Raw genomic sequence first — 19,983 nt, forward strand, 5'->3', positions numbered from 1 at the left:
GAATGGGTCCGGATTCATTCCGCAACATTGTGGAACGGATCCGGACCTATTCTACGGATGTGTGAATGGACCCTCATTGTAACCTATGATGCTGTGTGCTCCCGTGCTTACAATCAATGCCGCTCCGTGACATATGGCCTGCGCACAGACTGTATATCTCGGAGGGCATACGGTCGTGTGAAAGGGCCCTTATAGTGTAGGCCAAACCCGCTGTTCTCTGCCAGTTTGGACGACAATACACATGTGTATGGGGGCCTTTATCACATTGGCTGATGCTGGATGATAAGGGTGCATCTTCAGACTAATCTAACTTTACAACACATCTTTGTTGGCTTAGTGAACGTCGCCAGAAGTCTCGCCATGTTTTCATTAGAAAATCTTCCCCAATGAATCAGTAAGAATAGGAACTCCCATTAAATCGTGGGAAAGATATATACTTTATATCAAAATTGAAAAGTGATTTCTATTACATTTTGACCCCATTGCTACTGGCATTCACATGTTTACTTCTTTACTTTACAGATTGGGATTGCAGAGTGTTGTAATCCATACATGTGGCAGACTTTGATAACGCTACATGGCCACGTTTTGTGGCATCGCCATATTAAATACAAAGATAATTTATTTTATTTTTTTACATAGAAGAATGACAGCAGATAATAAAAAACCTGGTCCATCTAGTCTGCGATTAAATACTTTTCATGCCAGGCTTGCTTAACGTGATAGCAACCAAGCGTGGTACATGTACTGCACTTTGTACTGACCATTAATCTGGAGCACCGTACATGTAAAACAGCATTGGATTACAGCTCCTGCTGTCTTCCAGGGACAGGTCCCCGCTTCTTCTTTCTCCTTTCTTCTGGCAGGGCTTGCACCCTTCAGAAGACCCCTGGCTGCCATGGCCAAGTACTTGGCACCCTCCGCAGTTGCATTCTCAGGGTGCTGGTCAGAGGACAGAAAGTACTGCCTCTCAGGTGGCGTGGTCACTATTGACCGAGGCATCTGAGGGGTTAAACAGCTGAGATCAGAGTTATCTCTGATGCCGGCAATGAGAGCTGGATGCATTCTGTATAATACAGCTGCCACCCACAAATGATGGTGCGGCCCCCAGCTCCTGACCCTGTGACATCACTGTAACGTACTGTTACGGCACAGAGCACTAAGTACCAGCGAGTTTAAAAGTCACATAAAAAACAACAAGGAAATGAGACAGAATGAGCCACCATTGATACATGTGAGCCAAGGTTTGTGAAATCTTCAGCTTTTGGTTGTGCTATTTCTTTGCACAGATGTCTATTTCACATATATTTGGTTACTCTTGAGCAGCAGCTTTAATTTCATGCCGGCATGTCTTTTCTTTTACAGAATAGCTCCTTGCACCTCAAATTAAACGTTAACTCTGCAAATGACAAACATCAAGACAAAAGCCCATCCAAAACCAGGCTTCCTCGGAAAGTGGATCTTCGGGCTCGGTATTGGGCGTTTCTCTTTGACAATCTCCGGAGAGCTGTGGATGAAATCTATGTGACTTGTGAATCAGACCAGAGTGTGGTTGAATGCAAGGTAATATATGTGAATACATGCAGACACAATTGTCTTACTAGGTTTTGGTTAGCGTCATGTTGACATGAAATCGTAATTCTGTGATGATCTCCTTACGGTGGAAGTTGCTATCAGGATCCAGGATTTTCTCCTAATGACAGCGCTTTATCATGTACCCTTTAATCACCCTTGTTTATTCGCTACTAATCCACTTTTGTGGGGTTAGGCTACTTTCACATCTGTGCTTTCCCTTTCCGCTATTGAGATCCGTCATAGGATCTCTAAAGCGGGGGAAAATGCTTCCGTTTTGTGCCCATTCATTGTCAATGGGGACAAGACTGAACTGAACAAAACAGAATGCATTCCGATCCGTTTGGTTGCATTCCCATTGCGGATAGAATAACGCTGCTTTTCCATCCACGATGTGGTGCGGAGCAAGACGGATCCGTCCTGGCACACAATGTAAGTCAATGGAGACAGATCTGTTTTCTCGGACACGGATCCGTACGACTTACAATGGGTTTAGAGACGGATCCATCATGGCTATTTTAGAGATGATACAACCGGATCCATTCAGAATGGATGCAGACTGTTGTATTATTATGACAGAAGCGTTTTTGCTGATCCATGACGGATCCAGTAAGAACGCTGGTGTGAAAGTAGCTTTATCTAGGTTATCTAGTTTTTTGCAACTGAGGGCTTGTTCACATCTTCATCGGAGGCTCCATTCAGGGCCTCTGTTGCAGATTCTGTCAAAAATATCACTCAAGAAAGTTCTGCCTGCAGGATTATTTTGTCCAGTAAAAAGATGAACATCCTAAATGCTGTTATGCTCAATGCAGTCTGTTTTCGCCGTTAGATTCATTTATATGCTGGATCTTTCACATGCATTATTTTCATTCTTCTGCCCCTATAACAGAACAGATCAATAGAAATCATTAGCTGTGGTGTGAACACTGCCTAAAGCTTAAACAGAAAAAAAGTTTTGCAACTCTACAACTATGGCCTGTTTCACACTTGCGTTGTTAATTCTGATATTGAGATCCGGCAGAGGATCTCAAAACTGGAATTAAACGGATCAGTTTTTGCAGGATGCATCAGTTCTGTTAGGAGGTGTTTGTGTGAAATCAAAATGGAACAGGATCCTAATAAATCGGATCCGTCACTATTAACTTACATTGTTTTTACTGATGAATACGGTTAGTTTGGTTGCAGCAGTTTTGTGTCCGGGTACAAAACGTAATGCTAACGGATTTCTTTCCATTCCGAATGCATTAGGACTAAACTGAATTGTTTTTTTTCGGTTTTGAGAGCCCCTGCTGGATCTCAGTACCAGAAAACAACAAGATGAAAACAAGTGTGAAACAGGCCTTAGTTTGTGTTTCACTTCCCTATCTCCTACTGTCAGTGAATGGAATCATTCTTAGGAGTCATTTCAGGGACTGAAAACCTGTCCTGGATACAGTGCCTTGCAAAAGTATTTACCCCCCTTGACTTTTTTTTTTGTATTTTGTTACATTACAGCCTTAAATTCAATGTTTTGTTAATCTGAATTTTGTGTGATGGATCAGAACACAATAGTCTAAGTTGGTAAACTGAAATGAGAAAGATATAGAAATAAAACTATTGTTTAGAAATAGAAAGCAGAAAATTAGCATGTGCGTATGTATTCACCCCCGGTGTTAGGAAGCCCTTAAAAAGCTCTGGTGCAACCAATTACCTTCAGAAGTCACATAATTAGTGAAATGATGTCCACCCGTGTGCAATCTAAGTGTCACATGATCTGTCATTACATATACACACCTTTTTTGAAAGGCCCCAGAGGCTGCAACACCTGTGTAAGAGGCATCAGTAACCAAACACTGCCATGAAGACCAAGGAACTCTCCAAACAAGTAAGGGACAATGTTGTTGAGAAGTACAAGTCAGGGTTAGGTTATAAAAAAAATATCCAAATGTTTGGTGATCCCCAGGAGCACTATCAAATCTATCATAACCAAATGGGAAGAACATGGCACAACAGCAAACCTGCCAAGAGACGGCCGCCCACCAAAACTCACGCACCGGGCAAGAAGGGCATTAATCAGAGAGGCAGCACAGAGACCTAAGGTAACCCTGGAGGAGCTGCAGAATTCCACAGTAGAGACTGGGGTATCTGTACATAGGACGACAATAAGCCGTACGCTCCATAGAGTTGGGCTAAATGGCAGAGTGGCCAGAAGAAAGCCATTACTTTCAGCTAAAAACAAAAAGGCACATTGTGAGACTCCCAAAATGTATGAAGGAAGGTGCTCTGGTCTGATGAGACTAAAATTGAACTTTTGGGCCATCAAAGAAAAGGCTATGTCTGGCGCAAACCCAACACATCACCCAAAGAACACCATCCCCACAGTGAAACATGGTGGTGGCAGCATCATGCTGTGGGGATGGGACTGAGAAACTGGTCAGAGTTGAGGGAAAGATGGATGGTGCTAAATACAGGGATATTCTTGAGAAAAACCTGTACCACTCTGTGCATGATTTGAGGCTAGGGCGGAGGTTCACCTTCCAGCAGGACAATGACCCCAAACACACTGCTAAAGCAACACTTAAGTGGTTTAAAGAGGACCTTTCACTACTCTACAAACGAAAAACTAACTATACCTGTGGGCAGAGCGGCGCCCAGGGGTCCCCCTGCACTTACTAGCAAGTCTGGGCGCTGCTCCGTTCGCCCGGTATAGGCTTCGGTGCCTGCGCTCCCTCTGACTGTTTTCTTGTAGGAGGCGTGTCCCTTGCTGCACTGCTGGCCAATCGCAGCGCACAGCTCATAGCCAGGCTATGAGCTGTGCGCTGCGATTGGCCAGCAGTGCAGCAAGGGACACGCCTCCTACAAGAAAACAGTCAGAGGGAGCGCAGGCACCGAAGCCTATACCGGGCGAACGGAGCGGCGCCCAGACTTGCTAGTAAGTGCAGGGGGACCCCTGGGCGCTGCTCTGCCTACAGGTATAGTTAGTTTTTCGTTTGTAGAGTAGTGAAAGGTCCTCTTTAAGGGGAAACATGTAAATGTGTTGGAATGGCCTAGTCAAAGCCCAGATCTTAATCCAATAGAAAATCTGTGGTCAAACCTAAAGATTGCTGTTCACAAGTGCAAACCATCCAACTTGAAGGAGCTGGAGCAGTTTTGCAAGGAGGAATTCCCAGTGGTAAGATGTGGCAAGCTCATAGAGACTTATCCAAAGCGGCTTAGAGAAGTGATTGCTGCAAAAGGCGGCTCTACAAAGTATTGACTTTAGGGGGGTGAATAGTTATGCACATTGACTTTTTCAGTTATTTTGTCCTATTTGTTGTTTGCTTCACAATAATAAAAACAAACATCTTCAAAGTTGTGGGCATGTTCTGTAAATTATATGATGCAAATCCTCAAACAATCCATGTTAATTCCAGGTTGCAGGGCTCCAAAACACAAAAAAAAAGTCAAGGGGGGTAAATACTTTTGCAAGGCACTGTATGTCCAGTGGAAATAGGTTCAATAGTGTCAGTTGGACATGATCAGCAAGCAGATATCTAGCAATCGTGGGGACCTGAATGCACAATGTGTTAGAAAGTTGCAGAACTTTTCATTATACAATGATGAAAAGGAAGGGAACCCCAACAGACCCCATTATAACCACAGCAGTTGGCTTCCATTATAAACAGAGGACACAGCACAGATGTAAATGTAAAAGTATTTTACAAACTTTATTTGGGGCATACTGCTTCTAAATCCATTGAATGCAAATAACGCAGGCCCCCTCCGCCTTACTTCTCTACGTCGCCCTCAAAGGAGTTGATGGGTTTTTGCCCTGATCATCGTTCAGACCATTGCCAGGGAACCCTGTGATGTCAGTAATGATGTCCTAGGAATTCTCTGTATAGAGTAGGGTCAGTGACAAACAGAGAAGACTAGATGTGTATACTGGTCACTGGGCTGTTACCATTAGATCACTGTTATCAATGATCTGTATATGGGGACAGCAGGGAGCACAGAGAAAGCGTGTTCTCTGCCATCATGTACCCACATTGTAAAAATGATTTAATAAAAAGAACAGTAAAATGTAAAAAATCCTAAAAAAATTAAAAAATAATTCTCCCAAACTACAAAATTAAATATTATCGGCTCCAATATAAAATAATACAAAAGCCCTACATTTTCCCCTCCACACACACAAAAGGTAAGAATTATATAGGCTTTAGAATGCATTATTCCAAATGCTGACATTGTTGTCTTGTGAGCAGATCCCTCATTCCTCTTGTTTTAATTGTTGACTTTTCTGTTGCTATGTTATTTCTGACTCTTATTGTACATGAACCCCCTGATTATAAAGCGCTGTGGAATATGTTGGCGCTGTATAAATATTCTTCTTCTTATAATTATTATTGAGGTCCAACTCCCCCAGTCATTAAACGTGAGGGACCTGCACAGAGTGTAGACTCGGCTGAGTCTGATTCATTCCATTCCTCTGTTGAGCTGTAGGTGGCGCTGTTGTTGTTCTTGTGCATCTCCTTCCTATTCACTGACTAAACTAAATCTTGTCTGCATCATTTGCTATCTCCGTCGAGTCATTTTTGATTTGTCACTGATGCTGTGAAATTTCTCATTCTACAACTGGTTATGTAATATCATCTTTTCCGGATTTCTCTTCCTAAGTTTGGAGCAGAAGATCTGGCGCAGTTGACTCTATTCGCTTTTATCCAATACCTTACCAGATGCATTTGGGTTGCATTGGGTGGCTTTATATTTATTTGATGGACGGGGCTTGTGCTTCTTTATCTTACAGTGCAGTTTGATATGACAAACTCTGGGCTTCTATTTTACATCACTTTGACAAATACGATTTGACCTTCGGAGACAAAACCACCTGGACCTTTGTCTTCTTGGTCTCAGGTCCCTGCTCTTGCATATCCTATAGATAGAGCAATTTCCACTGCTTCAGCACCAGAGTTTTATCTGCAGCGAGAGGCATTGTAGGTGAATAAGAGAGCGGTATTGATGTGCAGGGCCCTGGGGTCCTGGCTCCTTGGTATAGAGTGTCATCAGGACAAAGAGATGGCGCCAACAGTCCTGCCGTGTGCGCCAGCGACTAGAATTAATTACAAACCAATCGAATCCATTGCAGCCAATTGGTAAACTAATTGGTAACTTAAGCTGGGTATCTAGCTGTGGTGATCCGGGATGGGGGGGGGGGGGGAATCCTGAGAGACATTTTTGTCCAGCTGCCGGTGAGATGTCCGGAGAGCGATATGCATGAGTGACGGAGCTACCCTGCTGCTCCTTGTCCTGTTTGTATTCCCTTGTTCGGAAAACATGGCTTGTGTTACAGCTCTCAAGGCACGAAGCCTGATCAGCCCGATAAGGGGAACAGAGCAGTCCCTCAATCAGGTATCTGCCTGGGAGATGATCTCTCATTTACAAGCAGATGGGGCTATGCTACTGCAAATTAGGGCTAATCGCAGGTCTGTGATGGCCATAATTGTAGGAGAAGGCATTTTAACGGAACTGTTCAATATCATGTGCAAGCTGAAGGAAGAAAGGCTGTACCATCTCCTGTCCTCTCTGTATATTGTGTTATAATGACCTTTATGCTGGTGCCGCCACACGTTCAGGTTTTGTGATGCAGTTTTTGAAGCCAAAACTAGGAGTGGATTGAGGAAAGAGGAGAAGTGGTATCTGTTCCTAATATGTTCCCTCCCTTTATTATCCAGACCTGAATTTGGCTTCAAAAACGGCATCAGAAAACCTGACTGTGTGGCAGCGCCCTCACAGTATCAGATCAGTGATTATTATCCATGGAAAAGAGAATAGGCTCCTCAGGATAGATCTACAATATCTGATCGTGGGGGGTCCGACACCCCACCGATCAGCTGTTCAACAGTAGATCCAGTTCTGTGCATTGAAGTGAATGGGAGAAGTACTGCAGTAACTATTATTATTATTTATTATTAAAGCGCCTTTCATTCCATAGCGCTGTACATATGAGAAGAGGTGCACCTACATAATACAGACAATTGCACTAAGCATCAACAAGACAAGCTACAAACTGGTACAGAAGGAGAGGGCCCTGACCGGGAGGGCTTACAATCTACATGGTATGGGAGAAGGACACAGTAGGTGCGGGTGAAGCTGGTCATGGCAGTATAGAGGCAGCAGGGTCACTGGTTGTAGGCTTGTCTGAAGAGGTGGGTTTTCAGGTTTCCACTGTAGGTGAGAGTCTGATATGTTGGGGTAGAGAGTTCCGGAGTATGGGGGATGCACTGGAGAAATCTTGGAGGCAAATGTGGGAAGAGGCGATAAGAGGAGAGAAGGAAATCTTGTGAGGATCGGAGATTACGTGTTTGGATGTATCAGGAAAGTAGCTCAGAGATGTAGGGAGGGGACAGGTTGTGGAGAGCCTTGTATGTAGTTGTTAGTATTTTAACTAACACGGATAGGCTATCAATATAAAAGTGCTGAAAAATCCCTTTAATTGGCTTAAATAGCTACTTAATTCCTGTTTTTTTCTCTTTATATTTTGTACAGATTATCTCATGTAGGTCTACTTGACTCAAAATCTTTATTCCCTATTTGAGTCAGTTCTAATAAAATAAGCTTGTTACCTGGAGTGTCTGGATGTATATATAATTGTATTACTGTACTGCAGCTCTTGCTTCAAAGTGATTGCTGTATATATAATGTGCTCTCTCTCTGGAGGTTGCTGGAGCTCAGTGGAGCCTAGTAATGTAATGGCTATCTACCGCTACCACCGTGTAGAACGCCAGCTTCCAGTCTGGGTTTAGTGATCCATCCAAGGTGAATAGGAAGCTTTACCTAAAAATAAAGAAACACTACCCAGCAAATATAAGCAGTTTCTGTGAATGATATATTGAGTATATGCAGGAACATGGGAGGGTTAACAAGAACCTGTAGTTCAGATCATTGTTCCAGTCCAGGTCCCAACATTTGAACTTACCTGCTATGATGTATGTGAGACTGAAGAACCACTTGAAGTACATTTCCTAAATTTGATGATCACCTACTATAACTCTCAAGAGTTTTGGGGTTGTTGTATTATTTTATTATAAAGAGGTTCTCCCTTGAGATGTTTCCTATGAGAAAAGGTCAGTCTGGCCAGTCTTGGCATGCTCCATTCTTGGAGGGATTTTGCAGCAAAATGCATCCTGAAAGTAATACAATTTTTGTTCAATCTTGAGGAACTTTATGTGTAGATTTTATACGGTCTTCATCTCACTGTATGTTCCGGATAGAAGCATAAGCTTAGTAATTGTAGAAAATCACATTCTGGAATTGGATATGTGATATAAATGTATACTTCTTTATCTAGAAATAATTTGTTATTGCCTAGCACTGAGTGTACTGATATCTATGTAATCTTATGCCGTTCTTCACACAGGAAGTATTAATGATGCTTGATAACTACGTGCGAGATTTTAAGGCACTTATTGACTGGATCCAGCTACAGGAAAAGTTGGAGAAAACAGATGCACAGAGCAGGTAAATGAGTGTGTGTGTGTGTGTGTGTATATATATATATATATATATATATATATATATAAAAATAAATCAACCGCGGCACATCCAATGGTGAAAAAAATGTGGGATTTTTCACCATTGGATGTGCCGCGGTGGATTAATTTTTTTATATTGACTCGACACTGCGGTGAGTGTTGACATCGCTGGCACCCAGTACTCGCAACTAGGTGTGCTGCCCTGAACTTCTGTCACTATATATACAATGTTGTCTCTACCATTAAAATGCCAGGGTAAAAATTTTAACTTATATCCTCATAACGTCCTCACAATCAGCAACATAGGTTATACTTACTAGTGTCAGAAGTCAGTTCTCGCTTTGACTTTTGCTCCTGACGGGATAAAAACTTGTCCAGCATTAGTCTTACTGCTGCAGGTTTTATATGCCTTATGTAATGCAAATACAATGGCAGCCTAGAAATGGATGCAGCACAGTGCAGTCCCAGCAGCTCTTTCTGGGCTCGATGTGCAGTTGGAACCAATAAATAAGGGAACCTTAAAGTATAGAAATGTGTATGATTTTTTATTTTATGGTAATGAAGTTTTACTTGCATAAGACTATGGAGAAATCAGGATAGCTAATCAATATGAGATCAGTGGGGGTCCGGCTGCCAGCGCCCCCTGCCGATCAGCTGTAGGAAGGGAAGGAGCACGCAATGTGCACTTGCCATTTCCTGTCTCTCTTCCTGCTCGCCACTGCTATGTCTGTGGCAAAGCAGCAGCAAGCAGGAATAGAGACAGGAGATGACACGTGTGCATTGTGCCTGCCTTCCCTGTATACAACTGATCGGCAGGGGTGGCGGGAGTCGGACCTCACCAATCACATAGTGATGACTTATCCTGAGGACAGGTCATCAGTATTAAAATCCCTGAGAATCCCTTTAAGCAGGTTGGGTTTCCTTTTACAGCTCTTAGTAGTGAGTTATGGTTTGGTGATCAGAATTTGACGTCATACTACAGGATGCTTCCTCTATGGGGACTACACAGATATTATGGGGCCCCGTAACAAAACGTTGTAATGTATTCATTGTACAATACAAATAATTGTGTAACATTTTATGTTTGGTCTCTGAGTGAAAGCTTTTTCGCTTAGATCTAGATGCTGAACACCCGTCCTGGTCATGACCAACTTACTGACAGCTCTAATCACACACTCACAGACCGGATCCAGCACAAACGCTAGTGTTAAAGTAGCCTTAGTTTTTCTGTGAATGTGTCATCAGAAAATGTTACTGGCTATATTAAAAAAAAAAAAAATGCAGTTTTCACACTGGATACTAGTTTTAAAATATGTTAAAACTTCCAGTCTCAATGAATTGACTTCTTTGGGAGAGTTTTCTAGGCATGCTCCGTGACCCCTGCAGAGGTCAGGAGGGAGATGATCAGCTGTGATATCACCTATTGTGAATGGTGGATCCTGTCCTATCTGTATAGTGGTATTAAGCCCGGTTTACACTTCCCATTGTCGGGCAGATTATCGGGGACAAACATTGTATGAAAGCTCGTTCTCGATAATCTGCCCATCTAAAGGTGCCGCAGAACTCCAATTCATTGGGTGAAACAATCATTTATGCGGACACCTGAATTATCGTTTCTGGGCATCAGATTGTGCTGTCTTTAACGGCGATCTGCTGTCTAGAAACAATGATTCTGTATGAGATTGAGCGATAGCAGTAGCCATCGCTTATCCTTATACAGTCGAGGTGATTGCTGCATGTAAATGCAGCTCTTTACCTCCACTGAAGGAGCACCTGACTGTCTGGAAGAAACGGTTCCTTCCTGGTAATTGACTGCCATTGGAGCGTATAAATTCAGCATGGTGGTAATGATAGTGGCTACTGAAAGCTCCCTGTATAGAACAGTGTAACGGATCTCCTAGCACCCCAACTGGGTACCTCCGTTGATGGATGCTCCTAGTGCTTCCCAATGGCTCCAAGCACTCCGCTCGACAGTGTAAGCACTGCCGACCCCATGAACTGCCGTTCCTTGGTTGGGATCTCATCGTCTTTTACCCACCCTGGACCTACGACAAGGCTTCCAGGTTCCAGTGGGTGCACCTCTCTTCCTTCAGAGAGCGATGCAGGAACAGAAACAGCTCTTACAAGAGCTAGGGATTATACTCTGGAGAGTATAATGATTATAGCAATCCCCAGAGTGTAGTTCTCCAATCCCCCAAACATGAGCCCAGACTTATTAAGGGTAGAACAGGACACTTTAATGAGGCTACATGCCAGCCTTTTATGCAGGTCTTCCAGCAAGGGACACTCCCCATGGGGACCTTGTGGAAGACCGAGACAGTTTTTACATAAACCAATCACATGCAGTTACAGGCAGAAAACACACACATGTGATAGTCCATAGGAAGGAGCCTAACCCTCAGGCCTCTCCAGCAGCCCCAGTGACGGTTCAGTCTGTCACATTTCTCCCCTCCCAACAGTAGACTAACCAGGTACCAGACCCCCAACTGGTCTGGACCTGTGTTAGTCGGACAGAATGAATCCAGAACCTCCTCCAACTAGTCAGCTTCTGCTGCAGGAGAGTGATGCCACCCATATCATCTCCTGGGTAACCACACTGCTGCTGGGGAGAGAGGTCGTCTACCTCTTCTCCCTGGAAAGCCCTCTGCCATTGGGGAGATCGACCGATTGTCTCCTATCCCTGGAACACTGCTGGGTAGGGGTAGTGACCATCTCCACTCCCAGTGATGCTTGCTGCTGAGATGAGGGACCGACAGTCTACTCTCCCTGTGACACGGGCTGCTGCTGTGGAGAAAGACCGGTTGTCTCTTTTCCCTTTATAATACACTGCCGCTGGGGATCTGGGCCGGCTGCCCAGCATCCCTGCAGGGCCGGTAGAGAGACCTCGGTCCCATCTCCACCTGCCGACTGTGGGTCCTCCCATAGTGCCTGGTATGCATCATCCAGCCAGGTCTCCTGCCATACTAGGGTCTCGCGCTCCGACACCCACCCCTTCAGGGGCTGCTCTCCCAGTAGAGGCATTCGCAGCTCCTATCACATCCGCAACCTCTGCTCCTCTCTGCGGAGACTCTCCCCTCAGATGATGCTGCACGTCCTCCAGGGCCTCGTGCCATATGCCTTTCAGGACTGCATCCCTGTAATACTCTTCATCATGGAACGCTGTCCATGAACTAGCTGATTCCATGCTACTGTAGCCAGGGGCGCTGTACGGGGACAAGCGTTGCCCTCAATTTTGGTAAATCCACAAACGGTGTCTCCGAGCTTATTCTCCTCGCACTAGGACACCATCCCACTGCTGTCACCACTGTAACGGATCTCCTAGCACCCCAACTGGGTACCTCCATTGATGGATGCTCCTAGTGCTTCCCGAGGGCTCCAAGCACTCCGCTCGACACCGTAAGCACTGCCGACCCCACGAACTGTTGTACCTTGGTTGGGATCTCATCGTCTTCTACCCACCCTGGACCTACGATAAGGCTTTCAGGTTCCAGTGGGTGCAGTTCTCTTCCTTCAGAGAGCGATGCAGGAACAGGAACAGCTCTTACAAGAGCTAGGGATTATACTCTGGAGAGTATAATGATTAGAGCAATCCCCAGAGTGTAGTTCTCCAATCCCCCAAACATGAGCCCAGACTTATTAAGGGTAGAACAGGACACTTTAATGAGGCTACACGCCAGCCTTTTATGCAGGTCTTCCAGCAAGGGACACTCCCTATGGGGACCTTGTGGAAGACTGAGACAGTTTTTACATAAACCAATCATATGCAGTTACAGGCAGAAAACACACACACACATGTGATACAATTACCCAACACAATGGGATAATGTAATCACTTACAGGCAGACAACACCCACCTGTGATACAATTACTGAACACAATGGTATAACGTAATCACTCACAGGCAGAAACTACCAATTTTTCCCCTTGTAGAATAATGGGGGGAGGGGGGGGGGATCTCCATAGTTCTGGGTCCGTAGTCCATAGGAAGGAGGCTAGCCCTCAGGCCTTTCCAGCAGCCCCAGTGACTGTTCAGTCCGTCACAAACAGGAATCAGAAATTACCTATTATTTGACTTAATGGCCAGTTTTAAAATTGCAGGACTATATACCAGTACATATTTTTTAAATATAGTGACTTCATGTGCTCGCTCTGATTAGAGATAGCTCTCCTGTGAGAGAAGTATTAATGGATGACCACTTGTATGACTTTTAGCACCATGCTTGCCTCTGGGGTATAGTAATTTCATGTCTGTCTGCCTACAAGGGCACGCCAAAAGTTCTGTGATTATTTATCATAGTGCAGTCACGGGATACAAGGTTTTATTCTCTCTTGAAGAAACACTGGGAAGTAATTCCAGTAATGAATTGAGAATTACACCAATTAACATTTCTCAATTTATATGATTTCTCTGCATCAGTGAAAATACGTACTGTATTATATATGTTTAAGTTATATTCTGTTTATGCACACTACTATGCAAAATGCTAATATTACAAAATTTGCTGAATAATAATCATTTTCAAGTCTTCCCTTATTCATGTTATGTCTGACCTCTGTAAACATGTTATTATTTTTCTAATGTCAGTTGTTACTGTAATTTGTTATATATTACCGTTAAAGGGTTTATCCAGGAATTTGCTATTGATGACCTATACTCAGGATAGGTCATCAATATCAGATCAGCAGGTGTTGACTGAAGAGGCCGCTGCGTGAGCACTGTGGTTCCCTCACAGCCTACACCACCACCGTACATTGTATAGCTGTTCTTAGTATTGCAGCTCAGCCCCTTTAACTTGAATGGGACTGAGCTGCACCTAGGCCTGTGATTGCTATCTTCCGACACTCCAGCTGTGGCAAAACTACAACTCCCAAGATGTACACTTGCTTGGCTGTTCTGAGAACTTCATAGAAATGAATAGAACATGCTGGGAGTTGTAGTTTCACCACAGCTGGAGTGCCAGAGGTTAGCCATCACTGACTGACCTAGGTCATATTACCTGTGTACAGTGATGTGACTGGCTAAGGGAGAGGCCTAAGCACTCTGCGCTATGGCCTCTTCGAGCAGCTGGTCAGCAGGGGTTCCCTCAGTCAGACCTCTGCTGAGCTGTTATTGATGACCTAATAGCAAATTCCCAGATAACCACTTCAAACGGACACTTCCATCAAAAAGGGATATTTTATTAAACTCAATATTCATAGGACATAAGTATGTTATTTTTATAAGGTTTTTTTTTATAAATTTTAGCAGTTTTTCACTTCGTCAGTGCTAAAATGCCAATTAAATACAAATCTTGTAGTTTCCTATCAGTCAACACGAATAATAAGACCTTCTATATAGATAGGTAATCCGCTGTGAATATGCTACTGCTGTGAGGGAAGATATTATCTGAAGGGTAATCCTCGTGATAATAGTAGATTGTAGAATTAGGTTGACAGCTCTGTTGTTCTGTTGATCGGCCTAGATAAAAATCCCAAAGAAGAGCATTGCATTGATTGCATTGATTGCAATCCTTACTCGCTGATGCAAAACAGGCCTACTTCTCATCTCCCATATCTTCCCTGTCCCACAGCCCTAAACAACTTTTTAACACTTTTAACTCCCTTCTCCGTCCCCCACCCTCACCTCTCATCTCAACTGAATACTTTGCCACATACTTTAAACAAAAGATCGTCTACATCAGAGAAAGCTTCAGTGCACAGTCCTCACAGCTCTCTTACACAACTGCTCAGTCCTCTTCTCCCAAAACCCGCTTCTCCACCATTACAGAAGAAAAACTCTCCGGATCACATCTTACCACCTGTGCACTTGACCCAATCCCATCCCACCTCATCCCTAACCTCACCACAGTATTTATCCCAGCCCTAACTCATCTCTTAAACCTATCACTAACCTCTGGTGTCAAACATTCTGCCATTACACCCATCCTCAAAAAGCCTTCACTTGCCCATCTTTGTCCAGTTATCGCTACATATCACTTCTTCCGTATGCCTCAAAGCTACTTGAGCAACATGTCCATTCTGAACTGTCCTCTTACCTATCCTCCTGCTCCCTCTTTGACCGGCTACAATCTGGCCTCCGACCCCACCACTCAACTGAGACTGCCCTTCCCAAAGTCACCAATGACCTACTAACAACCAAAACCAAAAAACATTACTCTGTCCTCCTTCTGCTTGACCTGTCCTCTGCCTTTGACACTGTCGACCATCTCTTGGCATCACAGACCTGGCCCTCTCCTGGATCACATCATACCTCAGACCGGACATTTAACGTCTCCCACTCTCACACCACCTCCTCGCTCACTCCCTCTCTGTTGGTGTCCCACAAGGCTCTGTCCTAGGAGCCCTGCTCTTCTCTATCTACACTTTTGGCCTGGGACAGCTCATAGAGTCCCATGGCTTTCAGTATCACTTTTATGCTGACGACACACAAATCTACCTCTCTGGTCCAGACATCACCACCCTACTATCCAGAGTCCCACAATGCCTATCTTTCATATCCTCCTTCTCCTTAGAACATGGATGAAACAGAATTCATGATCTTTCCCCATCTTGCTGAACCCCCAACAGACCTATCTATCACAATCAATGGCTGCACACTCTCCCCGGTCAACCAAGTCTGCTGCCTTGCAGTGACCTTGGATTCTGGTTTCTCCTTCCGACTACACATCCAAGACCTTTCCACCACCTGCTGCCTCCAACTCAAAAACATCTCCCGCATCTGTGCTTTCCTCAACTTTGAGTCTGCGAAAATGCCCTCATCATCCCCCGCCTAGACTACTGCAACATTCTCCTCTGTGACCTGTCATCTAGCACTCTCGCACCTCTTCAATCTATCCTCAACTCTGCTGCCCGACTAATCCACCTCTAGCCCTGTTACTACTCTGCCTCTCCCCTCTGCCAATCCCTTCACTGGCTCCCCATTGCCCAGCGAATTCACTTCAAAGTACTAACAAATACATACAAGGCCGTCCATAACCTGTCCCCTCCCTACATCTTTGAGCTACTTTCCTGATACATCCCCACACGCACTCTCCGATCCTCACAAGACCTTCTTCTCTCCTTTTATCACCTCTTCCCACAATTGCCTCCAAGATTTCTCCCGTGCATCCCCCATACTCTGGAACTCTCTACCCCAACATATCAGACTCTCACCTACAGTGGAATTCTTCAAAAGAAACCTGAAAACCCACCTCTTCAGACAAGCCTACAACCTACAGTAACCCTGCTGCCTCTATACCTCCATGACCAGCTTCACCCTCTCCTACTGTGTCCTTCTCCCATTCCATGTAGATTGTAAGCCCTCCCGGGCAGGGCCCTCTCATCATCTGTACCAGTCTGTAACTCTTCTTGTTCATGCTTAGTGCAAATATTTTGTGTTATGTATGTGCAGCGGTTATCATATGTACAGTGCTATGGAATGAATGGCGCTTTAATAATAAATAATAGTAATAATTAGTGGAATGTGTGATGCATGGAGTTACCAGCCCCCCACCCTTGGCCACAGTAATGGCCTGACTGAGAGTTGAGTAAGATTGCCTGCTGTGCTAGAAGTCCACACAAATAGGAATTTAAATATCCAGGACAGGACCTAGAATACATACAGTGACTTAAAAAATTGTCTCCAGAAAACCATCTACCTATTTCTTGTAAAACAAATTGCATAGAATATTTACATATAGGCTGTTACTATGTGAAATATTTTATAGACCTACCTCTTTGGCGTGGGAAGTGAAGAAAATGTCACCTGGACGTCATGTCTTGCCTAGTCCTTCACCATCTGGAGTGAGTTCCTCTTCAAGTGCCAGGAGGGCTCTCAATTTTGGGTATGATTAGTAATGTAATTTTAATTAATATTCTTATATGCCCATGACTAACATACTCTTTCTTGGTTATTCAATGATATGTGAATCACAAATGCATTTAATTTGTTATTGCACCCTTGTTCAGTTGATAAGAAGATGACTGTAGGGGTCACTGTCTGAGGTCCTGATGCAGTATTTTTTTCTGATCTCCTGATACCGTGTTTAATATCATTGTATGGAAACCCAGTGGTGTCTTTTTTCTGTGATATGTGACACAGTTTGTTTAGTTTTAGGGCTCATGCTCAGGAACGTAATGGCCCATGGAAGCAGTACAAAGCGCTTCCATGGACCTTCGGGTCTGTGCCACCGCTCCGCAAAAGATAATACATATCCTATCTTTTGCCGTAACTTGCGGATCACGGACCCATTCAAGTCAATGGGCCCGCAACATGGAGTGCACACGTCCAGTGCCCGTATATTGTGGACAGACTGTTGACAGTCCGCAATAGGGGCACCACAGCCATACCCTCGTGTGCATGAGACCTTAAGCAGGACCCACTGGCTTTCCCGACAGCTTCCCCATAATATATTATTTCTGGAGCATCTTTTCTTGTGAGATTCCTCAGTTATTCCTCCTAGATATTTATAAATAAATGAACAGCTAGGTGTTGAACACTGTCAAATCTGTACTGACAAAGTCAGAGTGGAAACAAGTCCCAGCATGACACTCAGGTGTCAATTTATTTTTACATCAGACAACAGCAGTAAAATAAAACCTGATCTAAACTTTCTTATGAATAAGGGTACTTTTACACTTGCGTTGTGAGGATCCGGCAGGCAGTTACATTGCCGGAACTGCCTGTCGGATCCGGAAATTCATGCGCAAACGGATAGCATTTGTCGACGGATCCGGATCCGTCTCACCAATGCATTGCAATACCAGATCCATCTCTCTGGTGTCATCTGTTATTTATTTTTTTAAACATTTTTAAAGGTCTGCGCATGCTCAGACCAGAAAACTGGATACGTTTTTCTGTCATTAATGCATTTCAATGGAAAATAATGCCGGATCCGGCATTCCGGCAAGTGTTCCGGAATTTTGACTGGGGAAAATGCTGCAGCATGCTGCGGTATTTTCTCTGGCCAAATACCATAAGAGTGACTGAACTGAAGACATCCTGATTAGGGTTGTTGCGGGTATCGAAATTTCGATACCCAATCGATACTTTTGTCCCGGTATCGATACGATACCGGGATTTCCGTTTTTTCGATACTGGGCTGCGCTTCTGCGCAGTCTAGTATCTCTGAACATGAGCGCGCTGCTATCGGCGCGCTCATGTTCTCTCTCAGCAGCACGGGGAGAAGGAAGCTGTCCTCCCTCCCCCTGTGCTGCTGCTGCTGCTGCTGCCGCTGCCACCAATGAGAAGCGAGGGGCGGAGGAGGGGCGGCAATGAGAAGCGAGGGGCGGAGGAGGGGCGGCAATGAGAAGCGAGGGGCGGAGGAGGGGCAGCGCCGGCAATGAGAAGCGAGGGGCGGAGGAGGGGCAGCGCCGGCAATGAGAAGCGAGGGGCGGAGGAGGGGCGGCGCCGGCAATGAGAAGAGAGGGGCAGCGCCGGCAATGAGAAGCGAGGGGCGGAGGAGGGGCAGCGCCGGCAATGAGAAGCGAGGGGCGGAGGAGGGGCAGCGCCGGCAATGAGAAGAGAGGGGCGGAGGAGGGGCGGGCGCACTGCGCCACCAATGATAGGATTATTTCAACACAGAGCTGCGCCCAGCGATGCCCCAGCACTCACCATTAGTCCTGGGCGCCGCTCCGTTCGCCTGCAGTGCCCCATTACTGTCTCCTCTCCTGCTCCACATGCTGCTGATTACTATCGGAGCGATGGGAGGAGACATCAGCTTCACTAGTAGGCGTTCCTTCTCCCTGCGCTGCGATTGGACAGCGCTACAGCCAGGGAGAAGGAACGCCCACTAGTGAATCTGATGTCTCCTCCCATCGCTCCGATAGTAATCAGCAGCATGTGGAGCAGGAGAGGAGACAGTAATGGAGCACTGCAGGCGAACGGAGCGGCGCCCAGGACTAATGGTGAGTGCTGGGACATTGCTGGGCGCCGCTCTGTGTGGCCTGATAGTGAAAGTCTGGACTCATATACAGTAGTCAGTCTTTAACACATACAGGAGGCGGGTGCCGGCAGCAGAATCGCATTGCCGGCACCCTGCCCCTGACAGGGAGCTGCGATCAGCGGCAGTTAACTGCCGCTGATCTGCCAGTACCCGCCTCCTGTATAAAGAGGTAGTTATCATTGCACCCCCTCCCCTCAACCCACCCATCCCATTAAAATCATTGGTGGCACAGTGTGCCGGCCCCTCTCAACCCCCCAGTATTAAAATCATTGGTGGCAGTGGCCACAGGGACCTCTCTCCCCCCCCCCCCCCTCATTGGTGGTGCAGTGGCAGCTTCTGATCGGAGCCCCAGCTGTGTAAGCCTGGGGCTCCGATCGGTTACCATGGCAGCCAGGACGCTACAGAAGCCCTGGTTGCCATGGTAACATCCCTGATGCTGTGTGCACAGAGCAGCAGGGACAGTGTGGAGTCCTATTCACCCTAATAGAGATCTATCAGGCTGAATAGGAAAAGGGATGAAAGATCCCAGGTTCTAGCCCCTAAGGGGAAAATAGTCATTAAATAAAAAGTGTAAAAAAAACAAACAAAAAACACTAAAATATGAAGTATAAATCACCCCCTTTTCCCAATTTCACATATAAAATATTTAAATAATAAACATATTACATCGCCACGTCAGAAAAGTCCAAACTATTAAAATATATAAAAAAAAATCTAGGTGGTGAATGCCGGAACAGAAAAAATAAAATAAAAACTGCGCGATTCGCCATTTTTAAAAATGAGGAATGCACGTGGCTTTTTTTGTTTATTTTTTTCGCGTGGTATCGAATGGTATCGAGTATCGCAATACTTTTTCATGGTATCGAAACCGAATCAAAAAATTGGTATCGCAACAACTCTAATCCTGATGCATCCTGAACGGATTACTCTCCATTCAGAATGCATTAGGATAAAACTGAAGCGTTTATTTTTTTTCGGGTATTGAGCCCCGTGAACGG

At 45.0% G+C, this 19,983-nt stretch overlaps 1 protein-coding gene across 2 annotated transcripts in view; it reads left to right on the forward strand.

Moving 5' to 3' along the window:
• SCAPER (S-phase cyclin A associated protein in the ER) overlaps positions 1 to 19,983 on the forward strand; it is a 284,324-nt gene that overhangs the window by 39,560 nt on the left and 224,781 nt on the right. For both annotated transcript variants that reach the window (XM_044279884.1, XM_044279885.1), the window contains exons 4-6: positions 1,366 to 1,563; positions 8,948 to 9,048; positions 16,769 to 16,885. In XM_044279884.1, the coding sequence (XP_044135819.1) occupies positions 1,366 to 1,563; positions 8,948 to 9,048; positions 16,769 to 16,885 (416 nt within the window). The remainder of the gene's footprint in view (positions 1 to 1,365; positions 1,564 to 8,947; positions 9,049 to 16,768; positions 16,886 to 19,983) is intronic.

The sequence above is a fragment of the Bufo gargarizans genome, chromosome 2, assembly GCF_014858855.1.
Source record: "Bufo gargarizans isolate SCDJY-AF-19 chromosome 2, ASM1485885v1, whole genome shotgun sequence".
NCBI lineage: Eukaryota > Metazoa > Chordata > Amphibia > Anura > Bufonidae > Bufo > Bufo gargarizans.